This window comes from Notolepis coatsorum (genome assembly GCF_963971535.1).
Source record: "Notolepis coatsorum genome assembly, chromosome: 6".
NCBI classification, from domain to species: Eukaryota; Metazoa; Chordata; class Actinopteri; order Aulopiformes; family Paralepididae; genus Notolepis; species Notolepis coatsorum.
Genome location: NC_140170.1, coordinates 186857438 through 186882457, shown reverse-complemented (window position 1 = coordinate 186882457; position 25020 = coordinate 186857438). Strand labels below are relative to the sequence as shown.

General features: G+C 40.2%; 1 protein-coding gene across 3 annotated transcripts in view; it reads right to left on the bottom strand.

Annotated features, from left to right (window-relative positions):
- The window catches only part of LOC311230181 (pyrin-like), a 32298-nt gene extending 8033 nt beyond the window's left edge, over positions 1 to 24265 (bottom strand). Inside the window, exons 1-5 of one of the 3 annotated variants that reach the window (XM_084316381.1) lie at positions 24110 to 24265; positions 20704 to 20968; positions 19747 to 19822; positions 18651 to 18724; positions 17820 to 17894 (exon numbers count right to left, since the gene is read on the bottom strand). In XM_084316381.1, the coding sequence (XP_084172507.1) occupies positions 17820 to 17894; positions 18651 to 18724; positions 19747 to 19822; positions 20704 to 20959 (481 nt within the window). In that variant the 5' untranslated portion in view covers positions 20960 to 20968; positions 24110 to 24265. The remainder of the gene's footprint in view (positions 1 to 17819; positions 17895 to 18650; positions 18725 to 19746; positions 19823 to 20703; positions 20969 to 24109) is intronic. The other 2 variants (XM_084316383.1, XM_084316382.1) reach the window with 2 other exon arrangements.
- Between the last annotated feature and the right edge of the window lie 755 nt (positions 24266 to 25020).

Here is a 25020-nt window from a genome sequence, read left to right as displayed (position 1 = left end):
TCAGTTCAGAGTTTTTATTTGCCACATGGAATAATACAATCATAGTTTCTTCATTAAAAAATCATAAATAGCCATTCCATGGACAAAAGGAGCAGGAAGAAGAATAAATCTTATAATTACCTGCCCCTTATTCCTAAACTAACATGTATTTTCTTAATGGTCGGCGTATAACCATATTTACACAAATAATCATTTATACCATTATAAAATAAACACAATCCACAGTTAAACAAGAAAAATTTAAATAATAATAATAATGATAAAGAATAAAGAAGAAAAGAAAGAGAAGAGAAAAAAAAATATCTCACTATTCAGATCACATTTTGATTTTCATACTGACTAAATATTTTTTTTTTATACATTTTTTTGAATTGATAAACACTGTTACATCCCTTAAGCTCGCTATGGAGAGAATTCCATAACTTTACACCAATAACTGAAGGACACATCTGTTTAAGTGTGGTACGTGCAAACTGATGTTTAAAATTGTATTTTCTCCTACTAAACTCACTTTCTAAATGAAAAAGATTTTGTAGTTTTTCTGGCAGTGTATTATTTCTTGCCCTAAACATAATTAACATTGTTTGAAACTTAACCATGTCTTCAAGTTTAATTATTCTAGATTTAATAAATAATATATTTGTGTGTTCTCGATAACTCACTTTATGTGTGATTCGTACAGCCCTCTTCTGTAGTATATATAATGGTTTTATATTTGTCCCATAAGTATTCCCCCATACTTCAACACAATAACTGATATAAGGTGAGATGAGTGAGCAGTAGAGTGTTCTCATTGCCTCATACTCTAACACATCCTTTACTTTATTCATAACAAAAATACTCTTGGACATCTTTTTTTTAACATGTGCTATGTGCGATTTCCATGTTAATTTATCATCCATAATCACACCAAGAAAACGAAATTCATTAACTCTCTCTATATCAGCTCCATCTATGGTCAGTACTATATTTTCATCTAGTTTTCGATTGCCAAAAATCATAAATTTAGTTTTTTTCAGATTCAGTGATAGCTTATTTACATCAAACCATTTCTTTAGCTTTGTCATTTCATACACAATATATTCAGCTAGTTCCTTTAAATTATTTCCAGAACAAAAAAAATTTGTATCATCAGCAAACAAGACAAACTGTAATAGTTTTGAAACATCACAAATATCATTAATATATAAAATAAAGAGTTTGGGCCCCAAAACCGAACCTTGCGGTACCCCACATTCAATCTTCATGAGCTCAGATTTGACATCTGCCAACTGCACATATTGTTGCCTATTGTGGAGATAACTACTCAACCATTCAAGAACCATTCCTCTCACACCATATGAACGTAATTTAGAAATTAGAATATTATGATCTAAGGTATCAAATGCCTTTTTTAAATCAATAAACACCCCTATTGTTAATTTCCTTTTATCTGTTGCTGTTGTTATTTCTTCAATAATATTCATTAAGGCAGTCGCTGTTGATCTGTTTTGCCTAAAGCCATACTGGCTTTCGCTCAGCAGTTTAGTCTTTTCCACAAAACCATCTAACTTATGCGAAAACAGTTTTTCAAGCACTTTCGAGAACTGTGAGAGCAATGACACTGGTCTATAGTTAGTGAAGCTGTGCTTATCTCCTACTTTGTAAAGTGGGATCACTTTTGCTACCTTCATCCTGTCTGGAAAAATACCTGTCTGAAAAGAAAGATTACAAATATAACAGAGAGGTTTGATTATACAATCAATTGTCTTCTTCACTATAATCATATCTATCCCATCACTGTCAATGGATGTCTTATTCTTTGACTTTAATACAATGGACATGATTTCTGCTTCACTGACATTTCCTAAAAACATAGACTGCAGTACTTTACTATCTCCTCTCCATCCTTCCTGTAATGGTTCATCGTGTTTTTGAATGGCATCTGCCAAATTTGGCCCCACATTCACAAAAAAAGAGTTGAATTCATTAACCACCTCATTCATGTTTTTTATAGTCTTACTATTACTAATGAAATGGCTAGGCATTTTTATGGACGCTGATTTATTTCCCATTACCTTATTTAGAATGTCCCATGTGCCCTTTATATTATTTTTATTTTCGCCTAACAATCTATTGTAATAATCTTTCTTGGCCCGTCTCATAATGAATACTAACTTATTCTTATACACTTTGTATTTAGTTTCAGCAGCCTTTTTTCTACATTTGATAAAATCTCTATACAGTTTGTTTTTCTTTTTACATGCATTCTCTAACCCCTTTGTTATCCATGGTTTTCTATTGTCATTACTTCTTTGTTTATGTTGAACCATTGGGCAGTGCCTATCGTAAAGTGTCCGATAGATATCCAAAAAAGTATTGTAAGCAGCATTGACGTCTTCTACATAGACCCCCTTCCATTCCTCATTCAAAAGATCATTCCTGAACATGTTTACAGCATCATCCCTTCTTAACCTTTTATATCTGTACCCATCCTCCTCCTTTGTTCTCTTCAATTGACAATCAAAAGTAACAAAAACAGGTAAGTGGTCACTTATATCATTTATGACTAATCCACTTATGATGTTATCCTTAAAGCTATTAATAAAAATATTATCTATTAATGTAGCAGAGGTTTCTGTTATTCTACTTGGCTTGCTGATCAGTGGATATAACCCTCTTCCATACAATAATTCAAGAAAATCTGCTGAAGCCTTGTGCTTAGAAACCTTTAGTAGGTCAATATTATAATCTCCACAAATAAGAGAGAGGTTAGCCAACTAGGCATAACAAAAAATATAGTTTGTTTCCTGTTGGTTGTCAGTTAAGGCCATGGGTAGGTAGGGATTTATTTAAATTTTTTTGTATTCTTTCCCACGGCGACTATGGATAGGGAATTTTCTTTATTTAATTAAAATGTTCACAACAACATGGATGCATGTACTCTGCCAGCATGTTTAATATCAATAATACTAAAGGTTTGACTAAGATTTCTATAAAACTTTATTCAAAAAAAATAAATAAAAAGATATTTGATTTTTTTTATATATATATATTCTTTTTAAACTCATAAAATATATTGGGTCGCACCTAAATCGGCAGGGTCGGTCGGCAACCGGAAATAAACCATTCTTTTTTTTAGGCCCTACTACTATGGAGAGAGGAGAGAGAGGATAGAGAGGAGAGAGGTTAGCCAATAAGCCAACTAACCAGTTTTTCTTTTCTTTGTTTAATATATTCAAATTGTATTCCCCCGTTCGAATCCCGCGCCCGTTGAACGAAGCTTCGAAAGTATTTAACACACAGCCCTAGTACTTTGCTTGCAGCCTCTCAGTTCTACAAGGTGTTATTATTATTATGTCGTCATCACGGTGGCAGCTGTGTGTTGTGTGGTTTCTGAGCTGACAAACTGGTTCTGGGAAATTCCTGCAGTATCGTGTCTGAATGCAAACGGACAGGAACTGCTGGAGCATGCGTGGCTACGCTGACCTGCACTGGGAGTGAGCCGTGGTGGAGTGAGACAACAGGGGCGGGTGGTTAGATTAGATTAGAGTCAAATGTAGTTGTCATCATACAGCACAACGGAAATAAGTTTGGCATCCAGCCAGATGCCGTCCAACTGCAAATGTAACAGTAAAGTGCAATAGTAATAATATACAATGTACAGGTGATTAAACTGGGCATAACATATAAATTAGTACTACTACTACTGTGTAATAGTAGGGTAACTGTGTAAACGGTTAGGGGTTCAATTCCATGTGTAGCTCAATGGCTAGAGCAAGGCACTAACGCTGCCAGGGTTAGTGATGTGTGTGGTGTCTGGATGGTGTGTGTGGTGTGTGTGGTGTGTGTGTGTGTGTGTGTGTGTGTGTGTGTGTGTGTGTGTGTGTGTGTGTGTGTGTTATTTACTGGTAGAGCCAGGGGGCAGTTTGGGCCATGAGAATGCTCTCAGGACTGTGACAGCGGTTAATCAAGATAACAAGAGACAAAAGAGATGTTAATTCAATCCAATGCCCAACAATGAAAATGGCCAGTTGAAGTGTGATTATCTAAAGTCACATGTTGCCCCGTTTAGACGGAAACGCTAGCAGGTGAATCCGCAAAAACATTTTTGCGGATGTGCCTTTTGTTTATACGGAAACGGCGTTTTTACGGGGTGAAACCGCAAAAAAGTGAGACTACCTTCCAGGGTGGAATTCCTAGAAACGCAAAAGCTTTGCGCTCTCGTCTAAACTGTTAAACCGTATAAATCTGTTAAAACGATGACGAAAGGGTTGTCTCTGGTCGCGCGTACTGCTTACGTCACAGGTAGCAGGTATGCGCCAGTAGCCGAGACGTAAACAAAGCAAGTATGTCTGACTATATCAACGGAGATCACCTGAAGGCTACATTGGCAGTACTTTTAACCCTTTCACTGCCACACGACAGAAGGTTAACCCTTTACTATCACACAACCGGCTGTCGTGTGGCAGTGAAAGGGTTAAATACACAAGAATCTGTCCCGCGGCGTGAGTGGACCCACTGTCTGTGAGTGACTCTGCTTTGACCCAATCACATTCCCCATCCACAGTCTGCGAATCAGAGGCAGAGTAGGGCGGGTCTTCACAGCACGTCATGTGACATATGCGCCAATCGTGTGACAGCGGGGCTCCGTCGTTATAGCGTCGTCTGCACGGAGAATTCCACCCCAAAACGCTCGTCTAAACGTAAAATTAAAAGTGAAACCGCAAGATGACTTTTGCGGTTTCTGTTCACAAAACGCTCGTCTAAACGTAGCCTTAGCGACAAGTTACAGCGTGTATGAACAGCTGCCATGGAGAGCAGAACCACAAACTGCTCTGAAATTAAAGACAGGAGTAGATAATGTTAATAATCATGACATGCTCCAACTGGAGTAAAAAACAATGTTTGGCTTTGATTGGATTAAGACCTCTATAAAGAAACGAAAAAACATATATAGATCATTAATGTGACTTATTAAATTAGAAGGTATATTTGAATGTCATTTAGATTGGGAGGAGCATATAACAATATATGATTATCTCTATAATTATATATTACATATCTATACATAAGGGTATAGAGTCTGTATTCACTATTTCTCTTTTAAGTGTCTTAAGTTTATTTATCACTGTGAATGCCAATCAGGCTGTTATTGGTATAGTTTAACTCAAGTATGGAGTGTTTAGTATTAAATTGCAGCTTATTAATACCCTGTTTTAATTCTGGATATATAGAGATCATTACACTAAAGATACGGCCTAGAAATGTTTTATTATATCATATGCTAAAAAAGGAGTGGCTCTGATTAAGCCAGATGCCACAGGCAGAAGCCACAGTCAGAGGTGTGAAGACACACCCATAGATAAAGTTTAAACCAAAGGCCACAAGGCCATGGTTAGACTAGTGTATTTGTGGCGTTTTTTTATACGTTTTTGAATACGTTTCATGTCCCTATTACACAGAAATGCGTTTTTTGGCTTTTTTTTGTGGATACGGCTGAAACGCAAAATTGTGTTTGCGTTTTGGAGAAACGCTAAAAAACGCGCAGACAACAGCGTGTAGTCAGCACGGAGCCGTTGTTGCGAAAACGCCCATGCGCAGTAGATACCATCTGCGTGCCCTTCCGGTGACAGAGAGCTGTCCCAAACCAAATAGCTGCAGCTACTATGTGTTGTCAAGTTATTGTTATAAGGACCCCAGTCCAAGCTACAACAGTCTGCATTCCCTTAACAATTGTTTGTATTGAGCCGTATTGTATTGTACCCATATGCAATATGTTAAAGAAAGTTTACATCCATTCATTCTGCTAGCATTACCGATTGGCACTGCCACTGGATAACATGAGCCAGTGGCGGCCGGTGGGTACTTCGCCACTAGGGGCGCTATACCAAACATTTAGCAAAATGCAAACATGTACAGTACAGTACCACGCAACACTCATGGCAAGACGTGAGCGATTCGACTCACGCTCACGGCAATGAATCGGCTCTTATGAACGAGTCGCTCAGCTGTTACTACAACAACACACAACCAGTCAAATAAAGTATAGTCTAGACTCTAATTCACAACTTGAAACACAATATATAAATAGAAAAGTTAGAAACAAAACTCGCCCGTCTACAAACACAGGCAGATCTCTCCCTCTCTCCTTCTCTCTCTCACACACAGCGCGACGTGGAATCGATTCGTTACACAATCAGACCTATTATATACCAAGAATAACTTCAGTATGAGTACAGGGCTGTACACATATTTTGCATATTGTTAAACGAGCCAAGGCTAGCTATTAAACTATCGATATGAATCGAAAATCTGGGACCCTGATGTAAACAAGACAAACGTCTTTCTCTGGTCTGCATCCCCTTAACAATTGTGTGTATTGAGCCGTACTGTATTGTACCCATTCTGCAATCTGTTAATAAAGTTCTCATTCATTCATTCATTCAAACATAGACGATATTGAACAAGCCATAATCCACGTATTTTCAATCCGAGAGAGCTGCAGTAGTTAAATCAATGAGCCATCGATAAATAAACAATCAGCAATGTCTCGCTTCATGAATGGCCAGCAGTAGTACTGCTCCTAAAAAAACTATTTACAAACGTTAACGTTAAGCAGAGAGAGAGAGAGAGAGAGAGAGAGAGAGAGAGAGAGAGAGAGAGAGAGAGAGAGATTTCTTCAACCTCGAACCTAAATTCCTTAGCAACCCGTGTTACCAAGTAAACAAATCACGGAACGATAGCCTAGTACTACTAATGTTAGCTCCCAGAACGATAGCCAGTTAGCCCGCACCAGCCTAGTACTACTAACGTTAGCTGCCAGAACGATAGCCAGTTAGCCCGCACCAGCCTAGTACTACTAACGTTAGAGAGAGAGAGAGAGAGACTCACTGTTTAGTTGAAACGTCCAGGGCAGGAGAGCTTGATAAACGTGTATAATCCGCCATATAGCTTGTTAGCCAAGTGTTAGCTCAGCTGAGCTCGTCGACGTTAGCACAACACTCAACAAGTACATTCCTTTGTCCATTTCCGCTCGAACAGACTGCAAACTACCTGGCGTTCTATCGCCATGCTCTAAGACAAACTCTAACCTTAACCAACTTTGAAAGAGTGCCTAAGCTTAACAGTCTAAAGAACTTGCAGTCACGGCACGGCACGCTCTAAGACAAACAACAGTCCTAGTACCAGGAACCAAGCTAGAAGCTAGAATTGGAACATTAGAAATTGGATTCGGCCAATCAGAGATCGTCTCTGTGAAATTCTGCCATGGAAAAAAATACTGGCGTCGGCCAATCAGAGAGCGTCTCCGCGAAATGCGGCTATGGAAATTCTCACGGAAGTTCACGCTGCTTTCTAGACCGCTTCAAATCGCGCTCGGATTCCAACATAATAGTCATATTTCAACGCACAACGCCGTATGCACTGATTGGCTGTGACGGAGACAGCGATCAAACTGTGACGCGCACTCAGAGCGCTGTCGCGTATAGCCCGGGCCGAGAAATACAAAAAAAAAAAAAAAAAAAAAAACGTGATGTCACTTCCTGCTCTGGAAAACGATGTTTTTTTAATTTAGATAATAACGTTATATTGTGCATTGGAAATACAAACATACTTAAAATGAGTAAATATTGTTAATTTTAAACATGTTTATATTATTTATAGGGCTATAAAACACAAAAACGAAAAAGTTTTATTGTCTTCTTCTCTGATTTAACAGCAGCTGGCCAGCAGGTGGGTCGGCGCCCTAGCGCCCCTAGTGGTAGAGCCGCCACTGACATGAGCTAGTGTTAGCTATCAAACCCTGTTAGCTCAAAGCTCCTCTTTCAACTTAACAAGCATTAAACAAAATGGCCCAGTCATCTATTCACCTTTGTTTAATACACACAGCGTTGTCTCTAATGTTATCTAACCACTGATAGCTCCCGATATCATCAGTTTGGTGCTGGCTAAGTAGCGTGAGCTAACGTTAGCTTCTAGCCACAATGCTATACTGTTATAATGGCAAATTCCATTGACGTTAGCATGCAGCTAACAATGCTACCGATCGTTTTTAGACTAAACTATCCGCTCTTGGTGGTCACTTGTGTTGATGTTAGTTTTGTTTCATCAACAAATGACAGGCAGAACACACAGTGAATGTATCCGTTTTGTTTATTGCACTTTTATTAGGCTTTGCTGAAAAAGAATTGCTGCATTGAGTAAATAGGCAAGATGGTGGCGCGGCATAGGCGCCTGCCTTATTGACATTTTCTTTGCTGGAGCTTCCAGGAAGTGTATTGGCACATTCAGTTCTGATTGGTTGAAATTGCTTTCATGTTTGCCACCTACTGCCACCTACTGCTTTGGCAGTGTACTACATCAGTGTGCTCGGGTGACAAAAACGAAAAAAAAACGAAAGTGTGACTCGAGGCGCACGACGTCGCGGCGAAACGCATATGACAATGATACGAAAATGAAACGAAAGGTGTGATTGATTGAATTGATTGATTGATTGAAAACTTTATTAACAGATTGCAGAATGGGTACAATACAGTACAGCTCAATACACACAATTGTTAAGGGGATGCAGACCAGAGAAAGACTTTCGTCTTGTTTACATCAGGGTCCCCCATTTTCAATTCATCAGGACATATATGACATACATGACATACAGATTGTCAGTACTGCTACATCTATACATTTATGACATACCAGATTTGCAAATACAGTACCGTTTGTGATACAGAAGGAGTCAAGAAAAGGGAGTATATACATTTGACGTAGAAACTGTACATTGGAGGAGGTTGGGTGGGGGGGTTGGGTACATTGGGATATTGACAACCATACTGGGTAATTTACATTGGAGGTGGTTGGGGGGGGGGGGGCACACTGAATAAACAAGCAAAACTGTACATTGAGGGGGGGGGGGGGGGGGGCACTGTACAAACAAACAAAATTGTACATTGGACTATTGACAAAACCATACTAGGTAAATGACTGTACATTGGAGGGGGTTGGGTTAGGATATTTACAGGGGCCAGTGTTGAATTGCAGTCTCCCGTAGGTGTCCCTTGAGAGAGGTTTTGAAAGTGGGTAGTGATCCACATTCCTTTACAGCTTTGGGTAGGGCGTTCCACATTGATGTGGCATAATTGCGAAACGTGTTTAGTCCCTTATTTGAGCCGAATCTGGGTTACCGCACCCTTGGTCTGTAAGTAGGACCTGAATGGAGGATACAATGTTTGAATGTCACTCTGATTGGCCAGGCAAGTGTGACAGTGTATGATGTCATCATAACCATGTAATGTACAATATTATCATTCTTCCCTTGTGTTGAACCAACTCTCTCTGGGCCTCAGCCAAATAAAATACTAAGGGAAACCATGTTTTGGGAATCCAAGTTTATTGCCCCTCGCTATTGGAGTCTGGGGTAACCTCATTTTATCATCTCCTCTCCTTCAGTAAACTGTGTTAGATAACGAAGGTTATCCTATAACCCTAGTTATATGAATACTGGCTGAGCGTCTCGCTCTGCCATTATGAGATATCATCTCTCCAGCACCTACTGGGCCCGTGGAAACAGTTTACATGCACCTCACTTGCACGTGACCATGCGAGGCGCGATTGGCCAGTATGCTATATAACTACCTATATGCTTATTACAATATACGTCAGGGTCTCAAGATGAAAACATTTACAAGCTTTGTTCTGTTTTACCAGTGATCAACAATGGCAACGCATTCAAATCTACTGTCCAAAATCCTGGAGGAGTTAAGAAAGGAGGAGCTGAACAAGTTCCGGTGGTATTTGAACCAAGAGGTCCTGAAGGGCTACCCTCCCATCCCGAAGGGCCGGCTGGAGAATGCTGACATACAGGACTTGGTGGATCTGATGGTGCAGCACTATTCTGATGTAGCTGTGAAGATTACAGAGGAGATACTGAAGAAGCTCAACAGGAATGATCTGGTGGAAGATCTACAAGCAGGTATTCATGTCAGCCTCTACCTCTTTTATCTTTGAATAAATATGTGTATGCCTTTAGCTTTCAGTGATTTTCTCTCTTGCCTCTGAGATAGATGTTTAAAGGGACAGTTCACATTTTTAGGAAAAGAAGAAAATAATAATATAAGATGTATATCTGGTAGATGGCAATGTTGTTGGTATTCTGCTTTTCATAGATTATCTCTATCCTAAATAACTGCAGAGATAGATCCTTGTTGATTGTGCATAATTTCCTTCATATCACATCAGTCATTCATTCACTATTTGATATGTAATATGAAGGGAATATGAATAATATTAAAATACTTATTTTGTTAACCCATATCATTCCTTTCATTAATACTGAGAAGAAGATAATGACCCCTCCACCAAAATTAAAATCTACCCAAATCAAAAGCCCTGGGTAGACAAATCCGTCCGTGAGGCTCTGAAAGTGCGCACATCAGCATACAACACCGGGCTGGTGACAGGCAACATGGAAGAACACAAGATGGCAAGATACAACGTCAGGAGAGCAGTAATAGAGGCAAAACGGCGTTACAGGGATAAAGTTGAACTTCAGTTTGAACAGGCTGACTCTAGAGGCATGTGGCAGGGCCTCAGAACAATGACAGACTACAAAGGAACCCCCCTCAAACTGAACAGTGACATCTCCTTAGCAAATGATCTCAATTCCTTCTATGCGAGGTTTGAGGCTGTGAATAACAACACCAGCCTACAAACCACGGCAATGGGGGGGGGGGGGGGGGTCTGCTGATGGAGACTCAGTGTTCAGGGTAACAGAGCATGAGGTGAGACGGATCTTTAAAAAAGTGAATATCAGGAAGGCAGCAGGACCGGACGGCATCCCCGGCCGTGTCCTAAAAGTCTGTGCCGACCAACTGGCCCCGGTATTCACTGACATCTTCAACCTGTCCTTGGAACAGGCTGTCATCCCCACCTGTCTGAAGAAGTCCACCATCATCCCTGTACCCAAAAAATCTACGCCCGCTTGCCTCAACGACTACCGCCCTGTAGCCCTCACCTCCATAGCCATGAAGTGCTTTGAGAAGCTAGTGAAGGGCTACATCTGTTCCTCCCTCCCCATCAACCTGGACCCTCTGCAATTTGCATATCGCCCCAACAGGTCCACGGAGGACGCCATAGCCCATGTGCTGCACACAGCAGCATCACATCTGGACAAGAGGCAGGGGAACTATGTGAGAATGCTGTTCATCGACTACAGCTCAGCATTCAATACCATAGTCCCCTCCAAACTCATAGCCAAGCTCAGGGATCTGGGCTTGAACTATGACCTGTGCCAGTGGGTCTTGGACTTCCTGACGGGCAGACCCCAGGTGGTAAGAGCCGGCAACTGCACCTCCTCATCCATCACGCTCAACATAGGGGCCCCCCAGGGCTGTGTTCTGAGCCCCCTCCTCTACTCCCTGTACACACATGACTGCGTAGCACAGCGGAACAACAACACCATCATCAAATTTGCTGATGACACAGTAGTGGTGGGCCTGATCTCTGCCAACGACGAAAGGGCCTACCTGGAAGAGGTAGAGAACCTGTCACAGTGGTGTCAGGAGAACTGCCTCTCCCTGAACGTCAGCAAAACAAAAGAGATGATTGTGGACTTCAGGAGGTCGGGGGTCAAGGACTACAGCCCCCTCAGCATCGACGGGGCACCGGTTGAGAGAGTGAACAGTTTCAAGTACCTCGGAGCCCACATATCCGAGGACTTGACATGGACCACACACATTGACAGTGTTGTGAAGAAGGCACGACAACGCCTCTACTTCCTCAGGCGCCTAAGGAAGTTCCAAGTCAGTCAGAAGATCCTTAGGAACTTCTACTCATGTACAATAGAGAGCATCCTGACCGGCAACATCACCTCCTGGTTTGGGAATAGCACTGCACAAGACCGTAGCAGACTACAAAGAGTGACACGTTCAGCCGAACGCACAATTGGAGGGGGGCTTCCCACCCTCCAGAACATTTACATCAAGCGGTGCAAGGGGAAGGCTAAGAGAATTATTAAGGACTCGAGCCACCCGAACAACTGCCTCTTTGAACTGCTGCGGTCAGGCAAGCGATACCGGAGTCTTAAGGCGAGCACAGAAAGACTCAGAAGAAGCTTCTATCCCCAGGCCATCAGGCTGCTAAACGAACAATAATAGCTAAACGAACAATAATCACTATGCAACAACCATCAAATGCACACAGCACACACACCCACACGCACACACTCACTCAAACAAACAACACACTGCAGCACCCACTCTCCACACTTTAGATCACACAAACACACTTACACTTTATATTTATTGATAAAGGATTTGCACTACAACTCGTACACCTACTGTGAATTGTACCTAAATTGCACCTCGTCCCATTTCTCCATTTCTGCCTTGCACTATATAGTATTGTATATTAGTACACTGCACAGTATTGTATATTGTATGGTAACTACGTCTATTCTGCATCGAACATTGTACATATGTCTAAACTGAACACTGTGACCTCTTTTTTTACTTCTAATTTTACTATGTTTTTATTCCATACTTATCTTGTCTTGCACAGTCTCTGGAGCGCAACAGTAAGAAGCATTTTGTACAAAAGTATTCTGTACTTCTGTATGACAACTATTAAAGAAACTTGAAACTTGAATGAATGAGTGATGTGGTGCACAATGTTACCTTGTTTTATAAGATATTGTGTCAACTTAAACACTTTCTTCACAAACATAGCCACAACACTGGTAAACAAACTACCCTCCCACTCAGGGCAGTATGGGGTAGAACACATAGTAGCATACTACAAGAACCTAGGCGTCCACAAAGACGATTTCAAACTGGAAATGGTAACTACAGATGAGGTACTCAAAAAACTGAGCGCCCTCCAACCGAACAAGGCCACTGGCCATGACAACATCCCCTCCAAATTCCTCAGAGACTCAGCAGCAGTGATGCCACAGATTACTTGTAAAAGTAATCTGATTACTGATTACTGATTACTCCTTTAAAAAGTAATCTTAGTTACTTTACTGATTACTTGATTATCAGAGTAACTTAGTTACTTTGAAAGTAACTAGGTTACGAAGTCGTCGTCCCTGCTGCTGCCACAACATAAGAATGACAAAAAAAAATTGTAAAATGTACTCAGTTTGAGTAAAATGTACTAATAGGGCAGGTAGGCCTATCTATATATCTATAGATTTCACAAAAGATAAATGGTCAATAACACCACATGTAGGCTGATATGTAGCCTACCTTTGAGGCCTGCCCTATTCAGATATGGTTCTAATGTTCCTAGTGAAACAGGGGAGAGGGGTGAGTAAACCAGTGATTATATCTCAGTAACAGAATCTTCTCAAACCTCTTGTCAGAAAGTCTGTTCCTTCTAGGCGTGAGCACCAACCCTCCCAGACTAAAAAGCCGTTCCACAGGAGCACTTGATGGGTTGGAGTGTTATACTTCAAGAAAATGTTCTTTATGTTTGAAGGTCTATCCAGTATCTGAAGCTCATGCTCTTAAAAAACAGTCTATTAAACGGTACTGCTCCTCCTATGCTATTATTATTATTATTATTATTATTATTATTATTATTATTATTATTATTATTATTATTATTATTATTGTTATTATTATTATTATTATTATTTATTATTGTGTGCTACTGACAACCTACATACTGCAGTATTGATTGATTGATTGATTGAAAAGTTTATTAACAGATTGCAGAATGGGTACAGTACAGTACGGCTCAATACATACAATCAGTGTTCGAATTATGAGGGGGCCAATGGGGGCTCAGCCCCCATAGCTATAGTCTGAGCCCCCATAGTCAAGACCCCCTGTGGGGGTCTCTCAAATTTTTTTTTTTTTTTTTTTTTTTTTTACGAATTAGTATTATTTATGTTACCTAAATAAATTGTTAATAGATCATATTTTTCTTTTCAGTTTTTAAAAGAACTGAGTAATTAATGTTGTGGAATAGGCTGCATTTCACCTCCAAGCCGCTATGCGTCACCCATAAGTTTAACGCTACTGCAACCTAGTGAAGAAGAAGCAGCAAGCAGCTGCTGTAAACAGAAAGCTGCCGGTCTGTGTCCTGCAACTAAAAACATAAACACTAAACAGTACGCCACATGCCGCCAAAAATAAAGAAAAAAAAAGGCTCAACCCGCCGCAAGGCTGTACAAAGCTGGACAGCTTTGGTTTTATAAAAAGGCCAAAGACTGACGCTGTTAGTGCAGCAGCTAGCAGCGCTACTGTCACTGAAGTTGACACTGCTAGTGCTAGTACTAGTGTTAGCTCTGCTGCTCCTGTGCGCAGTGCACCTGTTATTGTTACCGCGCCGGTTGCCACTGCCAGACCCGAGTCTCCACCACTAGACCTGGACTGCGCTGCTACTCAACCACCACAATGCTGGGGTCCGAGTCAGTGGAACTTTTGGAAAAATAAATATGACTGGTTATTTGCCAAGGAGGGATGCATTGGCTGCCTTCCATGTAAAAACGCCAAGATATTGTTAAATAAATCATTTGGAGCCCATTTGGCAGAGCAGTGGATGAATGGGACTGTGACTAGCTCTCAGAGCAAGAAGTTGAGGAAGAGAATATAGTCGTCACTACTCGCTTTGGATAAAAGAGGTCAGTGGTTTGAATCCCGGCTCTTCCAGTCTGCATGTCGGTGACATGCTGCAGTAGTTACTTTTCTTCTTGTTGTTCTAAGAAGATGCTGCTACTATTTTTCATACAGTTCTTGATTACCTGTGCACATTTGTTTATAACATTATTTATTTTGATTTATACAAGTATTTATTTTATGTTCATTTTATTATCAGATGATAATGTTACTTACTGTATCCTGATAAATGCTGCTGTTGTGCCATACAACTATTTATTTTCCATTAGATTATTTTGTTAGTTTTTGATTTCTAAGTGCAGAGACAAATAAATGTTAATTCAAGTTCATAAATTTGGTCTAATTTTTCAAATTAAATTGTTGTATTTTTTCAGATGCAAAATGCAAATAAGTAAATATGGCATTATATATCAGAGGTGAGTAAGAAAATGAACAAATATTGATGGTTAAGAATGAGCCTGAATAATGACATCACACAATAGTCTAATGCAGGTGTCAAACTCATGGCCCGCGGGCCAAATGCGGCCCGCCACGTCATTTGATGTGGCCCCCCAAGAGCGCCGGTAAAAAAATAGCGGCGTTAAAATAATTGTGGGTTAATGCGTTAATAAAGCTTTGACAGCCTTAGTTATTACACATTCTTACACATACATGTGTGTTGAACATCTGAGGTATTGATGAAGTAACAAAGGAAAAAAGCCAAAAGCACTTACTCCTCAGACATTCTTTGACAATTTTACAGCCCAAAATACAAAAAAGATCCAGGCGGAATAGGTAACAAAGGGTTGAAGAAATATTGTCTGAACTGTCAGATGCAAGCTGGCTGTGTGACATAACCGAGCATCTCGCTCAATTGAATAAGAAGCTGTAGGGACGCAAACAAGTCCCACCCAAAACTTGACCAATATAGTTGTGAACTGAGACAACCCTTATTTTGTTATTTTTGAGTACAGTTACAGTTGTGTGTTCATGCAGACACATAATAGCAATTTCATTACGAATTGAAAATGGGGGACCTTGATGAAGTAAACAAGTCGAAAGTCCTTCTCTGGTCTGCATTCCCTTAACAATTGTGTGTATTGAGCTGTACTGTACTGTACCCATTCTGCAATCTGTTAATTAAAGTTAATTAAACTATCTTCCATTAGTGGCCTCTGCAAGGTTGTGTGCAGCCATTTGTTTTTGTAACATCTGCTACATCTGTCCCACGTGTTCTTTGCAGCTCAGTTGTTAGTTCTGCCCTTCTTGACTGTGACAAAAAGGTTTTGAACAAACTTAATGTCATAGCTTGTATTTGATGATATTCTTCTTTGTTATTTACTTGAATGGTTTGATCATTGATTGATGGAGTAATATGGGGTTCTGATCAACTAAAATTATTTGTTAAAATAACATAAGCTAACATATATTTCTACATCTATGCAAATGCATATGCAATATGTATAACTTGAATAAGTAATAAATACAGAAACAACATGTTTAACAATATGTAAATGAGTAGCTACATTTATTTTACATTACATTAACATTAATACGGTCTTTGGCCCTTTGAGGGCAACCATAATGCTGATGTGGCCCTCTGTGAAAATGAGTTTGACACCCCTGTAGAGAGGAACTGAGGAGGGTAGAAAGAAAGAGAAGTCACCGCTGCTCTGTGAAAATGAGTTTGACACCCCTGTAGAGAGGAACTTAGGAGGGCAGAAAGAAAGAGAAGTCACCGCTGTAGACAACAACTGACTCAATTTTGGATCTAGAATTCTTATTTCTTGTGATAATATAAATTAGATTGGGAGAGTAGCTTAATATAAGCCTAATCTACTGGGGGAAACCTTGTTTTAACCTTTGAATAGACTGCTACCCAGTGGCGTCGTTAGCCCTGGGCTTCCGGGCTTTAGCCCCGGATGTTTTTCTCCTAGCCCCGGACCTTTAAAAAAAAAAAAAAAAAAAAAAAAAAATTTTTTTTTTTTTTTTTTTAGTATCCCCATTGTCTGTGCTGAATGTTTGTTAGTGTTTGTTATTTTTTGTTGGTTTTTAGTACTTTTAATCCATTTTTAGTAAGTAGTTTTCATTTGATCCTATCATTCTTTCATTCACCGATTTGTGGACTTGAAGATGTGCACTTTAACACAGCAGCACCTGGAGCCATCCATACCCATGTCCAGTGTCCACTGACAAAGACATGCTCATGATACTGTGATAAACTATAATAAGCTTTAATCGAACCCTGGTTCATTTCCTCGGATAGTCCGGTTGGTTTGGGGTGGTGTGAAAGCTCATTCACTCTTGCAAGTGAACCCTGCTACGCTACGGTTCATTTGAGATGTGAATGCAAAGCGGACCAAAGGCAGGAAAAGACCCAAAAATCAAATATTTTTTTTATGAGAGGACTGAAACATAATTATAATGAAACACACAATAGTTTTTTTTCGATTGCTTAAGCATGATTTTGAAAACGGGGCCCGGTGTTTCAAAACACACAATTAGCACAACCACACACACAATTATCAGAACACCTCAGATCCTTTGCTAAATTAAACACTTGTCAAAACCATACACTAATTTATAAAAACTACATTTTGTTACCATATGACACACACGTTTCATATGACTCAATTCTGTTTGAACCAGTTACACACACTGCTGTGCTTAACCTAAAACACATTTAGCAATTCTACTTCTCAGTGATTAGAGTACTGTAAGTGAAGTACGCAGAAAATGTGCAAATATACAATAAATTCACCAAACACTACACAAGACCAATGCTGTAGAGTAGACTGATGAAAATATAATTTATTTATCTACATATACCCAAATCAATGATGCAGACTGCTAAAAAAAACATTTTCTCTCCATATACCCAAATCAATGATGCAGACTGATGAAAATATAAATGTTCTCTCCATATAACCAAATCAGTCAACATTTCAACATGGAGAATCACAACAAAACATGTCCCAGTTTTCATGCAAACAATGGTAAACACGTAAACAATGGTAAACACGTTTTCCTACTACTAATGTTTCCACCATCAAAACAATAGTTTTTGTTGTAACATACATGTATTATCTTAAAATTACAAGCTGTTGTAAAACTGATTATTTTGGATCAGGCAGTAGGGGCAATTTCATTTAGCAGACAGAGAAATTACAAATATCTAAACCCACCACTAGAGCCTCTCCCTCTACATCAGGATAAATTCATTCAAATTAATGTTTCATTCACCCGTTTCAATAGGTCCAGAGGCTCCAGCAGTGCCTCCAGTCTCTGAGTCAGTTGATCTTGTCTCAGCATGGACTCCTGGAGAACAGAGAAGACAGAGTAAGTTAGAACACATCACACAGAACATAGAAGACAGTTTGAACACAGAACAGAACAGAGAAGACAAAGTAAGTTAGAACACACCACACAGAACAGAGAAGACAGTTTGAACACATCTAGAAACCTGCTACAGCTGCAGGGCAGATTCTGATTCAAATTGAAGAAGATAGTTGACACAATATCTTATAAAACAAGGTAACATTGTGCACCACATCACTCATGCATTCATTATCTTCTTCTCAGTGTTAATGAAAGGAATGATATGGGTTAACTAAATAAGTATTCTAATATGAATGAATATTCCCTTCATATTACATATCAAATAGTGAATGAAGGACTGATGTGATATGAAGGAAATAATGCACAATCAACAAGGATCTATCTCTGCAGTTATTTAGGCTAGAGATAATCTATGAAAAGCAGAATACCAACAACAATGCCATCTACAAGTCGTTGACAACTGGAACATGCATCTATATAACTACTGTGTTCTAAAGTAAACAATGGTAAACACGTTTTCCTACTACTAATGTTTCCACCATCAAAACAATCGTTTTTGTTGTAACATACATGTATTATCTTAAAATTACAAGCTGTTGTAAAACTGATTATTTTGGATCAGGCAGTAGGGGCAATTTCATTTAGCAGACAGAGAAATGACAAATATCTAAACCCACCACTAGAGCCTCTCCCTCTACATCAGGACATATTCATTCAAATTAATGTTTCATTCACCAGTTTCAATAGGTCCAGAGGCTCCAGCAGTGCCTCCAGTCTCTGAGTCAGTTGATCTTGTCTCAGCATGGACTTTGATTGATTGATTGATTGAAAACTTTATTAACAGATTGCAGAATGGGTACAATACAGTACAGCTCAATACACACAATTGTTAAGGGGATGCAGACCAGAGAAAGACTTTCGTCTGGAGAACAGAGAAGACAGAGTAAGTTAGAACACATCACACAGAACAGAGAAGACAGTTGGAACACAGAGCAGAACAGAGAAGACAAAGTAAGTTAGAACACACCACACAGAACAGAGAAGACAGTTTGAACACAGAACAGAACAGAGAAGACAAAGTAAGTTAGAACACACCACACAGAACAGAGAAGACAGTTGGAACACATCTAGAAACCTGCTACAGCTGCAGGGCAGATTCTGATGATATGGGTTAACTAAATAAGTATTCTAATATGAATGAATATTCCCTTCATATTACATATCAAATAGTGAATGAAGGAGTGTTGTGATATGAAGGAAATAATAAAGTTAAAGTTAGAGGTTATATATAGGATTGCAAGTAACTGAGTAACTGTCTAACTGTGCATAACTGTTTCCACTGGAGGGCGCTATAGTCGGAGCTGTAAATGCTGCTGCCAGGTACGAGGTACAAAAGGAGTTGGTTAACTCCCCCTCTGTCTCTTCCCATCTACCTCTCACGGAGAGAAGATCTCATGTGCTGCTGTTGTGCAATGTAAATAATAAACCACGCCGATTAAAGGCTAAAGATAGAAACCATGCCTCATGAACATATTATTGTCGCCCCATAGCCAATTCTGTCAACATGCACTATCAACAAGGATCTATCTCTGCAGTTATTTAGGCCAGAGACAATCTATGAAAAGCAGAATGCCAACAACAATGCCATCTGCAAGAGAACATTTTATATTAGTAAAATTACAAGCTGTTATAAATAATACTGATTCTTTTGGATCAGGCAGATAGGGCTAATTTCATTTAGCAGACAGAGACATTACAAATATCTAAACCCACCACTAGAGCCTCTCCCTCTACACCAGGATCAATTCATTTATAATTAATGTTTCATTCACCAGTTTCAATAGGTCCAGAGGCTCCAGCAGTGCCTCCAGTCTCTGAGTCAGTTGATCTTGTCTCAGCTTGGACTCCTGGAGAACAGAGAAGACAGAGTAAGTTAGAACACATCACACAGAACAGAGAAGACAGTTTGAACACAGAACAGAGAAGACAAAGTAAGTTAGAACACACCACACAGAACATAGAAGACAGTTTGAACACAGAGCAGAGAAGACAAAGTAAGTTAGAACACATCACACAGAACAGAGAAGACAGGTTGAACACAGAACAGAGAAGACAAAGTAAGTTAGAACACATCACACAGAACAGAGAAGACAGTTTGAACACAGAGCAGAACAGAGAAGACAAAGTAAGTTAGAACACATCACACAGAACAGAGAAGACAGTTTGAACACAGAACAGAACAGAGAAGACAAAGTAAGTTAGAACACATCACACAGAACAGAGAAGACAGTTTGAACACATCTAGAAACCTGCTACAGCTGCAGGGCAGAGACTGATTCAAATTGAAGAAGATAGTTGACACAATATCTTATAAAACAAGGTAACATTGTGCACCACATCACTCATGCATTCATTATCTTCTTCTCAGTATTAATGAAAGGAATGATATGGGTTAACAAAATAAGTATTTTAATATTAATTCATATTCCCTTCATATTACATATCAAATAGTGAATGAAGGACTGATGTGATATGAAGGAAATAATGCACAGTCAACAAGGATCTATCTCTGCAGTTATTTAGGCTAGAGATAATCTATGAAAAGCAGAATACCAACAACATTGCCATCTACCAGATATACATCTTATATTATTATTTTCTTCTTTTCCTAAAAATGTGAACTGTCCCTTTAAACATCTATCTCAGAGGCAAGAGAGAAAATCACTGAAAGCTAAAGGCATACACATATTTATTCAAAGATAAAAGAGGTAGAGGCTGACATGAATACCTGCTTTTAGACGTTCCACCAGATCATTCCTGTTGAGCTTCTTCAGTATCTCCTCTGTAATCTTCACAGCTACATCAGAATAGTTCTGCACCATCAGATTCACCACGTCCAGTATGTCAGCCTTCTCCAGCCGGCCCTCTGGGATGGGAGGGTAGCCCTTCAGGACCTCTTGGTTCAAATACCACCGGAACTTGTTCAGCTCCTCCCTTCTTAACTCCTCCAGGATTTTGGACAGTAGATTTGAATGCGTTGCCATTGTTGATCACTGGTAAAACAGAACAAAGCTTGTAAATGTTTTCATCTTGAGACCCTGACGTATATTGTAATAAGCATATAGGTAGTTATATAGCATACTGGCCAATCACGCCTCGCATGGTCACGTGCAAGTGAGGTGCATGTAAAATGTTTCCACGGGCCCAGTAGGTGCTAGAACACAGTTTATACAACGGCATGCAAATTTCTCGATTCTGATTGGCCATTTACACGTCTTTATTGGCAACAATCCACGGTCCTGGGCTCAGGACCCGCCCACAACCGAATCACATATCACTCCCCGGCTCACTCCGGGAGAAAACAAGATCGCGGACAACAAATGGATATGTTGATAGCACCATAACGACTAAATATGAAGCGATTCTGTCAAGGGGAATGTGTTAGTCCTTTAAACAATGTTGGATGATGTAATTGATGGGTCTTGAGTCAATCTAGAACAAAAGAAAAATCGCGGATTGATTGATTGATTAATTGATTGATTTAAATTTCTACTTCCTTCCCACTGACTGCAGCGTTCACTCTCACACTGTCCGACGCTGGCGTACCCACAAACACACACACACACATACACACACACACACACACACACACATACACACACACACACACACACTGTGACACACACACACACACACACACACACACACACACACTCCTGTCTGCAACAGCGGGGGAGTCAGACTGAGAGAGAAGCAGCGCTGTTTTAAGTGAGCATGGTCTATTGAATTGATTGATTGGTTGATTGCTAATTTTATTACTGTACCCCTGGTTTCCAACTGGTTAAGTTTAGGCTAAAAGAAATAAATAAAAAAATAGGGCGAAGAAAACGTTTTTTTCCTATAGGGCAAAGAAAACGTTTTAATTTGTTTTACCTACTTTATATAGAAGCATCTAACGACCACCCCTAGGCATGGTTTATTGGTCACAAACCACTCCTGCGCGTGATGTAATGCTTAATTACTGAAGGAGAGGAGATGATAAAATGAGGTTACCCCAGACTCCAACAGCGAGGGGCAATAAACTTGGATTCCCAAAACATGGTTTCCCTTAGTATTTTATTTGGCTGAGGCCCAGAGAGAGTTGGTTCAACACAAGGGAAGAATGATAATATTGTGCATTACATTAGTGATGGGTCGGTCATGAGCGACTCGTTCATAAGAGCCGATTCAAGAGCCTACGGGAGACTGCAATTCAAAACTGGCCCCTACAAATGTCCTAACCCAGTTGTAAAATAAAGACCAAGCATGGCTTTGTCAATATTCCAATGTACCCAACCTCCCCCCCCCCCCCCCCCACCTCCAATGTACAGCCCCACCCAACCCCACCTACCCAACCTCCTCCAATGAACAGTTTCTATGTCAAATGTAGGTCAGTATTCCAATGTACAGTGTGTGTCCCCCCCCCCTCCAATGTACAGCCCCACCCCACCTATCCAACCTCCCCCAATGCACAAATGTATATACACTCTTTTTCTGTATTTTTTTAGTATCACAAACAGTACTGTATTTGAAAATCTGGTATGTCATAAATGTATAGATGTAGCAGTACTGTCTATCTGTATGTCGTGTGTGTCATATGATGAATTGAAAATGGAGGACCCTGATGGAAACAAGACGAAAGTCTTTCTCAGGTCTGCATCCCCTTAACAATTGTATGTATTGAGCTGTACTGTACTGTACCCATTCTGCAATCTGTTAATAAACTTTTCAATCAATCAATTCAATCAAGCGTGAGTCGAATCGCTCACGTCTGGCAATGAGTCGGTACTTTGGTCTAACGTTACAGATTTTCACTGTACACACAAGACTGGGGTCACAATAAATAAAATAGTCTCTCTGCATTATGGAGAGGCGTATTTAGTTTAATCTTCAAATGCTGTAAACTGGATTGTATACTGAAGATATGAAGCAATGGGGTCACGGCTTGGCTCAGAAATAATCATTTAAGGCTTAGCCTTGATTGATTGAAAACTTTAAACAGATTGCAGAATGGGTACAATACAGTACGGCTCAATACAAAACAACTGCTAAGAGGATGCAGACCAGAAAAATACTTTTGTCTTGTTTACATCGGGGTTCCCCATTTTCAATGCATCAGGACATTTATGACATACAGATATACAGATAAGAAGGGGTGACGGCTCCCCCTCCCACCCACCCCCTCCCAACGTACAGTTTCCTCCCCCTCGTATGTATTTTCTGTTAGGATCTCTGTTTAACTGTACTGTATATTTGAATATCTTGTGTATCACAAATGTAACAGTACTGCATATCTGTATGTTGCGTATGTCATTATGAATTGAAGATGGGGGACCCTGATGTAAACAAGACGAAAGTCTTTCTCTGGTCTGCAGCCCCTTAACTATTGTATTGAGCCGTACTGTATTATACTCATTCTGCAATCTGTTAATAAAGTTTTCAATCCATCAAGGAACCATCACAATAAAATGGAGAGCGATGGAATGTTTCCCCCTGTGTGGGCGGGACCTATCTGCACTCAGTCTCTGGGCTTTCAGCCACAGAATCCCCCCCCCCCCCCCCCCCCCCCCCCCCCCCCGTCACCATGCAGACCATAAACCCCCCCCCCCCCCCACACCATCCTCTCACCAACCATCCCCCTGTAATCAGCACAAGCTGAACAATGGCGGCAGACAAAAGACTGCTGGCTGTGATTCAGGCTGGTCGGGATGAGCATTTCACCATCATCATGAATTATTCTGCTGTTCAGGAGAAACGTTGTTCAATGATGCACCTCTATGGTTTTCATATCACATCATGAAGCGTTGGGTACCTGGGTCTAGTTCATAGACTTGGCCAGGATCCTTAAGATATGAATGTTGTGTCTCAAAGAGGTCAAGTAGCACTTTTATTTGTATACAAGTTGTGACTAACTTACACATCTACTAGCTGGCTAACGTTGGTAACAATACTTCCAGTGAAACATGAACATGTGATCACACTCTTCAATGAGTGCAGATGAAACATAACTAATAACTAGCTGCTCCTCTCGTCTTTGTTCCAAACCTCAGAGACAAACAACACCTCAGGACAAGAAGCTAGCAGCCGTTAGCCGCAGAGCGTTAGCTCGTTAGCTAACAGAACGTTATCTAGAAGGAATATTGCTACAGTCTCACCTTGAATGCCTTGGTTGAATCCGCAAACAACGTTTAATAATCCCCACAGAAATGTCCAACAGAACACACTTGTTTACTTCTTGTATTTCGCACCTCGTCTTCAACTGGACTGGCGTCACTGATGCGAAGGGAACTCTGGCGGAGTGAACGAGTACCGAGTAGGGTATATCTGCAGAGCCACAGAGGAGTAGGGTATATCTGCAGAGCCACAGAGCCCAACGTCTGGGCGGGGCTTCGTGGCGTGGACGGGTTTGAGGCGGGGCTTCGCGACCAAGATACCCATGTACATGTCAAAATACTTCCCAAAGGTCAGTGAATGCCACCCCACCTACCCAACCTCCTCCAATGCACAGTTTCTATGTCAAATGTATATACACTCTTTTTCTGTTTTTTTTTAGTATCACAAACAGTACTGTATTTGCAAATCTGGTATGTCATAAATGTATAGATGTAGCAGTACTGTCTATCTGTATGTCGGGTATGTCATATGATGAATTGAAAATGGGGGACCCTGATGAAACAAGACGAAAGTCTTTCTCAGGTCTGCATCCTCTTAACAATTGTATGTATTGAGCTGTACTGTACTGTACCCATTCTGCAATCTATTAATACACTTTTCAATCAATCAATCAATCAATCAAACGACTGTCAGGATCTAGGGGTAACAGTACTGTATATTTGAATACCGCTTATGTCACAAATGTATCAGTACTAAATACCTATATGTCCCTATGCCATAAATGTCATGTATGTTGTGTATGTCATAAATGTCTATATGAATTGAAAATGGGGGACCCTGATGGAAACAAGAAAACGTCTTTCTCAGGTCTGCATCCCCTTAACAATTGTATGTATTGAGCCGTACTGTATTGTACCCATTCTGCAATCTGTTAAATAAAGTTTTCATTCAT